Source organism: Phaethon lepturus, unplaced genomic scaffold, assembly GCF_000687285.1.
Source record: "Phaethon lepturus isolate BGI_N335 unplaced genomic scaffold, ASM68728v1 scaffold15652, whole genome shotgun sequence".
NCBI classification, from domain to species: Eukaryota; Metazoa; Chordata; class Aves; order Phaethontiformes; family Phaethontidae; genus Phaethon; species Phaethon lepturus.
This window is the reverse complement of record NW_010525738.1, coordinates 23,473-31,225: the sequence shown is the minus strand read 5'-3', so window position 1 is coordinate 31,225 and position 7,753 is coordinate 23,473. Positions and strand designations below refer to the sequence as shown.

General features: G+C 45.1%; 1 protein-coding gene across 1 annotated transcript in view; it reads left to right on the top strand.

Moving 5' to 3' along the window:
- The window catches only part of ELOVL6 (ELOVL fatty acid elongase 6), a 23,532-nt gene extending 16,221 nt beyond the window's left edge, over window positions 1–7,311 (top strand). The window contains exons 2-3 of the mRNA XM_010282857.1: window positions 4,944–5,095; window positions 6,614–7,311. Of these exons, the coding sequence (XP_010281159.1) occupies window positions 4,944–5,095; window positions 6,614–7,038 (577 nt within the window). The 3' untranslated portion in view covers window positions 7,039–7,311. The remainder of the gene's footprint in view (window positions 1–4,943; window positions 5,096–6,613) is intronic.
- The last annotated feature ends 442 nt before the right edge of the window (window positions 7,312–7,753 follow it).

Sequence of the window (7,753 nt, the reverse complement as noted above, 5' to 3'; positions counted from 1 at the left end):
GCTGAACAGAACGGAAAGGTGAACGCGGTTTGATGGGTCACGAAGGAAGGTGTAGGAAGCGCCGTGTTCTTCACCTCCTGACCTTTAAACATTTCTTTTGAGTTCAAAGTGCTTCCTCTGTAAATATTTTGCATGCTAAAAAAAAAAAAAAAGAATCAGCCAGAGAACCTGCTTCCCTTTTTTCTCGCCATCACGGTACGAGCAGGCTGCAGTCTGAGGGCTGACTACGCAAGTAAGGCGATCTTGGCTGCTCTGCCAGGACCACCGTCTGCTCGAGGTGGCTTTCACTGAGGAGGACCACACGCTCTGCGACCCCACCTGTGCTCCCGGGGCAGAGCCTCGCCTGCTGGGACTCCCGTGGGTCACCGTGTAAGCAGGTCGGGGCAGAATTAAGATTTCTTCTCCCAGGCTGGGAGCTGGAGCCGGACCCGTGGGAGCTCCGGCTGGGTGCTCGGCCGGCTCGCTGCCAGGCTAGCCCAGCATACCCACGGCAGAGGATAGTCCAACACCTCGGAGACTGGTTAAACCAGCTGGACACCTGTGGTTTGGGCCAGTGTTGAACAGCCTGTGGCTGGGTAAGAAGGGCTCTGCCTGAAGTCCCTACCAGCCCTTAATTTTGCGCAGCACAGATGGGCCTTGCTGTCTGCGGGCTCCCTGCTGCTCTCTGCTGGTGCTGGGTGCACAGGAGGGCATGCTTTCAAAAATGGAGATACTCCACTGTCGATGTGTAGCTTGTAGCCAGCACAGTTACATTCACCTTAGCCATAGGCAAGACTGTTATCCCCTTCAATGCCACCTCTACCTAGTTCTGCAGATTCAGTTTGCATAGTGTGCTTGGTTAGTTTAAGGGGTTTTTTTTAAGACACAAACCAGAGCAGAGGACCAAAATCCTTTAGGAAATGTTGCTATATTTTGTGCTGAACTTTTAATTTTTTTTTTTTTTTTAAGTGGAAGTCGTATTCCCTGCTCAATTCTGCGGCGTTGATCCTGGACTGGGGTGTCCAGAGGTGTCAGGAGCCGAGTGCAGTGATGGGTCCGTATAGAAAGCAGCCTTAGCAAAGCCAGGCAGTGTCCTCCTCGCTGCGAGGAGGAGCTGAGCCTGCTACAGCGGCAGCTGGGCTTGAACTGAAGTCTTGAGCTACCTGTGGCCCTCTCAGGCTTTTGAGAAACACGTACGTCACTCCCTCCAACTGAGCAGATGGAGGGAGCAGAAAGCAGTAATGGGCTTCGGCCACTAACGCCTGCTTTGTCTTCCCACCAGCTTGCTCCCCAGCCCTCCGTTTCCCTCCTTCTTAAGTGCTGCTCCTAACCCATGCATGGGATGTGTTTTGAGGCCCTCGTTTGAAAACAAGTTTGTGAGGGAAAAGTATTCATTTTTATTTTACTCACGGGTACATTTTGATCGTATCATGGACAGTAAAATACCAATGAGGCATTTGTTAATCTACCAGAGAAGTCCCTGCCTGAAGGGAGGAGAATGTAGGACATTTTGAGCCTGAATAGATGAGAAAGCTGCATTAGCTGGTGCAGTTTGTTTCTGATCAGTCTCTCTAGTTGCAAAAGGCTGTAATTGTACAGTAATTCACTGCTACCTTATTTCTAAAATCCCTGCAGATGATTCCCACCAGACAGACTGCTTTGGTAAGCAGTTCATTTCAATACCTCACAAAAGCTACAGCAGAGAGCAGGGCGAGGACAAAATGAAGCAGAAGTGATTTACTGAGCAAGCAATGTCATCACTCTGCTGCACATCATGTCTTTGCAAGATAGAAATTTGTTGGTTGATCTTGCCTTACAGAACAAACAAGATTAAGTGGCAGAGGCACAAAAAGCAGTCCTGGCTCTCTGGGTCCAAGGCACATTTGCAGGCATGCATCAGATCTTTTTTCTGTCTCCAGTGGCATGTGCTTGTTGGCAAGATAATGTTTTGGCATGCAGCACATCTCATAAACAGCTACCTGCTCATGGCGTCTGTTTAGGTAATTGAATCAGTTCCAGTTTGCCATCCTCCGTGTTTATAAAGCCTTCCCTTGTGAATTATGCAAAAATGTAACTTGGTTTTTCCTGATAAAAAATTCAGATTAGTCTGACTCACACCATGTAGAGCAGTAGCTGGAGTCACTTCTAGAGTCATGGAACTAGAGGAAGCCACCATGCTGCGAAATTATAGAACTATAAGTAAGTGTGTGAGTGTGAGTGTGCGAGAGTGTGTGCACGCGCAGACGCGCACGCTCCAAGGGGAGCTCTGCAGTAGTTGCTAAAGAGAAAGAGAGGAAGAATTACATCGTTATAATCTCAAGGGCAGCAAAGTGAAACTCTGCAGTCTCCACAGGGGAAAATACTCTTTGGCTCTGTTATCAGTCCAGATTAAATCCCCGGGTGTCCATACTCAATCACTTACAGTTGCTTGAACAAGCACTCTTCTCATCTGAGTTTGTGCTTATGGCACAGAATTCTCTCTGGTTTTAAAACTTAAATAATAAATGATATATTAGAAAAGCAATACAGCTTCGGTACAAGGAAAGGCATATTGCTTGCAGCTATTTGATTTCATAATTTAAAATTTCCTTTTTTTCCCCCCATTTTAATGTCAGCACTGAGGTATTTGCTAATGGGAGAACCAGTATATCATTAGATATTCTTCCCGATCTTCCTCCACCCGGTTTTGCCACCACCCAAAACATAGGAGCAAGCAGCAGCCTGCCCTGGCTGGCTTGAGGAGTTCACTGCCTCAGGAAGTGATCAGATCACATCTCTGTCAGGATATCCTGTCTGCTTGGGAATGAGAAATGCAACTCCAGAGAAAAAAAAGGGCATGTGTTAAACGCCAGAGAGAAGACGCAGAACGAGTTGCATCTCATTTCAAAACTCCTCCTGAAGTCACTCTGCCGAATTAAAAGGACCGATCCCTGAAAGACATGAGAAAAGCATACTGAGCGAGCATTTCTGGGAGGGAACAGCCCTACACGGAGAGGATGCGCTACGGGCTGTGCAGATGCTAAGAACACGGCACTATCTCTTCTAAATGCAGGGTTGGGTGAACGTGAGAGACTCCGACGGCTGTCTTGCCTGAGCCTGGGAATATGTGCGTTGCTTTGGGCAGTGCTAGTGGGAGGCCCAGACGTAGCTAAACCCCTTCAGTGCACCTGTACCGCAGCAGGACGGTTTTTCATTTGCACATAGCACAAGAGGACTCCTCTGGCAGTAGAGCCCATGAGCAAATACCACCATACAAATAGCAGATAATAATGGTAGCTTCTTCAATGCTCGCTGTTGTCTGAATTTCCTGATGGCACAGTCAAACCTCACCCATCAAAATATAACGATGCAGAAGCCAGGACGTAGCACCTCTCCCCAGGCGTGACCTGGTTGTAGAGTCCCACCCGTGATACCACTGACAGAGCCCAAAGAGCAGCAGGCAGGATGGAACTCCACTTGGTTGCAGACTGCATGTAGCGGACAGGGGAGGGCAAGGTACATCACTCCTTAGCATCAGGCAGGTTTGACTGGGTACATCAATGCTGCAGATTTGGAAAGCTAAATACTTTGTGCAAAAAATATAAAAACTTAGTTCAACAGTTTTTATGCTCAGCAGGCTTACTTGAACCATCTAGTCTGACCAAGGGCTGTAAGAGCTGCCATAGACCTCAACTTTTGAGGCTGCTTTGATGATTTTAAAACACACTTTTTAAAGAATACTGACTTTGCCAGACAAAGACAAGTAACACAGAATCTACAGCTTCAGATGAACTGTTCCTTGTTTCACATTCTTTGCATAACTGGTAGCTTGCATTGCCCACATGTGTCTACACATCAGTTTTAGGTGGCTTGGTTTGCTCTCTGCCATGCGATAGTCACAAAAGGCACCAAGGCAGAACAGGAACCAGCGGATTCATGAGTAAAACAGGGGCACAAAGAAGTTAGAGGGGAGATAACATGGAGCTGGGTAGAGGCACAGGGACATACAATGTAGGCATAAAGTAGGATATACTCAACCCCAAAGGAGATTGGGTCTTTATTTGGTCCATTTTTCTGAAAGCTGCTTGTTTCACCCAGTATTCATCACAGCTTTTGAAGGGCCAACAAGCTGCAATGGTAGTCAATGGGCAAGCATGTTCTTGCCATAAAACAGTGAGGCAATTCCGTCTGCAGAGCACCTCACTGCTGAGACAGAAGCCTTCGTTCCTTACATCAGATGGATGTCTTTTGATATGTGAACCTATCCCTTCTGTAATTGCACTAATTAGTACCGTTGCAAATCTCTTGATGTTTCTTCATTTACAGAACACTGTTACCTTGCATCTCACTTTGATGAGATGAGGATGAATCTGCTGTTTATGACTCGATTCAACGAGTCGATTCCTCTGTTAGCAATGACCTGTTAAGAGATGAAGTACTAAGTCTGCACGTGTACCAGAACACCAACCCTGACTGAGACCCCCCACCAAAATCTGTGCACCCTACCTGGGATTCTCGCTGCTCAGAGCTCCTCTGGGTGTAACGTGCACAGGGAGGGACAAGAGAAAACTCTGAGGAAATCAGAAGAGGAAATTCGTCCTGATTATGTTGATGACAGCTCTTTATCAACTCATTTCTTGCAGTCTTTCAGCTGTCAGCATCAAAACTCTGCGTGTTGTTTTCAGCTGACGTGAATGGCTGCCACTGCTCCTGGAAACTGAAGGATCATTCCTGCAGTAATGAAGTAAAAAACCACTGACGTTACCATTCCAGACTTTCACCGGGGGATACAGCTGCAGTCCAGTTTACAAATCTGAGTTCAGAATGACTTCCCAGAAGCCAGAGGAGTTGTTCCAGCTTTAAGGCTGTCTCAAACTTCTTGTTTCAGCACATTCATGGCCTTTTTCTCAAAATGATTTGAAGTTATGGCGTGTAGATTTCAAGTGTCCACTCAACTTTCTTCATTTTCTCTTTTTGTTTTAAAGTATATTTGGTGCTGTTCGAACTGGTGCTTATATGCTGTACATTCTGATGACCAAAGGCCTGAAGCAGTCAGTGTGTGACCAGAGTTTTTACATTGGACCTGTCAGCAAATTCTGGGCATATGCATTTGTGCTAAGCAAAGCACCCGAACTAGGTGAGTAGCCTCTCTCCCTTTCTCTCACCATGCGTATTTAGAGCAGAAATGTCTGTGCAGGAAGCACAGGAAAGGTCTCGGTGCTACCAAAACCTCGTTGTAGTCTTAGAAAAAGTGAGTAAACAAAACCAACCCCAAACTCTGCATGTTTTAGTCTCTAGAGATTAAATCCAGCTTGGCTGAAGTTAGAGCAGTGTGCAGTTGAATAAGACCATTCCCAGGCCAGGAATAAACTGATTATACACAGTGATTATACACAGTGGGGCAGTCAAGAGGTAAGAGCAATCTGGTCCATACCTCTTCCCTAGCTGCTTGTAGGCACATACGAGTAGCGTGATCAGCAGTCACTCACCCTGTGGGTACAGAAGTGAAGGGTGGGCTACAGCAGCTGTGTCAGCAAGAAGCTTTGAGTCAGGTTCGAACTCCGTTCTGCAGCATTCGTCCTTAGATACACAGGTAGGCGTACAATTATGAACAGCAACATGCTTCCTCCCTAGACATCGAAATTTAGTTGTTAAAACTGGAAAACATCAGCTAGAACTGCACAGCGACAATAAACTGAACGTGTGATTACTTATTAAGATGTGAGTCAACATCTTGCAGCTAATGAAGTAAACTAGCATTACAGCTTATTACAGACCTTGTGCAGACAGTGCAGTTCTGGTTCCACCCATCACTAATATTCATGATGTTGATTTCCTGGGATACATATATGTAGAAATAAGTCCCCAGATTCAAATCTCAGGGATCTTTTTGGAAACACCGTGTCTGTAACAATAGAAAACAAGTAGCATACACACATACATATATCTAATTGAGATGCTCAGTGCAATCATGAGAAGCAGAAGGAAGAAAAAAGCAGGAAAGAGGAATAAAATTTACTTCTCTCCAATAGCAACATGAATTTGCAGAAAAGGATGTGCATTTCAGCATAAACCAACTTTCTTTCCAGAAGCATTTTTTTCTGGCAATTACATGCCTTTCAATGTCGTAGGTTGCATACGCAATAGCTTTTTGCGTAGTAGCTCAAAAGGCTCTACTGAGTTTAACTAGGTTCAGTTTGCAGGTAGGCATCTGAATCGAGGGGCAGTGTGCTGCTTCAGGTTTTCTGCTCCCCTGTCAAGCTGCGTTTCTCTTCGAGTCCCAGTACATAATGTCCAGTCTCACAGCCAGAGGTGATACACCTACATCCACCTACCTCACCTCAGACTTTCACGGATTATGTTTGCAGTAAAGCGCTACCAGGTGAACCCATGGAGCTTTCAGACGGGTTATCCACACAGGAAAATATGGCTACGCCGGTTTTCCAAAGATTGCATAGAGATTAGGAGCCAAGCTGGCTCTCAGATCAGACAGGCTCTCAGATCTAGAGCTGTGGTGGTTTTTCAGGCTCCAAAATAGTGTATACTCTAGCAACAGCAAAGGGGAGAGAGCACTGTAGTAATTATGGAATTGTCAATATGTTTCTCATTTCCTCCCCTCTTTTTTTTTTCTTTTTTTTTTTTTGTTTTGTTACAGGTGATACAATATTCATTATTCTTAGGAAACAGAAGCTCATCTTCTTACACTGGTACCATCACATTACTGTGTTACTTTATTCTTGGTATTCCTACAAGGACATGGTGGCTGGTGGTGGCTGGTTCATGACCATGAACTATGGAGTACACGCCGTCATGTACTCTTACTATGCCTTGCGGGCTGCTGGCTTCAGAGTCTCACGCAAGTTTGCCATGTTCATCACCTTGTCGCAGATCACTCAGATGTTGATTGGTTGCGTGGTTAATTACCTGGTCTTCTCCTGGATGCAGCAAGACCAGTGCCATTCCCACGTGCAGAACATCATCTGGTCCTCTCTCATGTACCTCAGCTACTTCGTGCTCTTCTGCCATTTTTTCTTTGAGGCCTATATCGGCAAAAGCAGAAAAGAAAGGAAGGTTGACTAGTGGTAGAAACGAGAAGCCATAGCTCAGGGTCATCAAGAAAAACAAAATTATAAGAAAAGAAAATGGCACAAGGAAACACATATATGTATGGTGCAGCTAAAACTTGGCAGCTTAGGGAAAGTTAGCTTGCTTTAACCCAGTAAGTTTATGATCCTATCATGGTGAGGACTCACTGAATTCTACTCTGTCTCAAAGGACTGCTGATGAAAGACAACTTCCTTCTTGTACCTGTCTGCTCTAGAAAAGAAAGGAGAAAAGAAAGAAGAGGAAAAAAGGAAAGAAAAAGGAGAAGAAAAGAGAAGAAAAGAAAAGAGAAAAGGAGTAAGGTTGAGGGGAAAAAAAAGTACCTTAAATAAGCAGTGTGTTTCCCCAGGGTGGAGGAGAGACTTTTATTTAAAAAAAAAAAAGTTTCTAAATCCTTTCTAATAATTTTTCAGCATTTAACTTGAACAAAACAATGCAGAGAGGTGACAAAAAAATCTATGATAACAGTAAGATTGCAAAATTAAAATCTTTTCCATGGAAGTGTGATACCTTTAGCCAAAATGAAGCCCAAAAGGATGTTTCCTGCATGGCAGGTGTGGCTGAACTCCAACTGTGGTGATGAATGGAAAAGAGAAGAGATTGATCTCTCCGCTATGTGCTCTGCCGGGGGAGCAGATCTGGGATGCAGAGTTGCCTCCCTCAGAAGGCAGAAAGGAACAGTACTTTTACA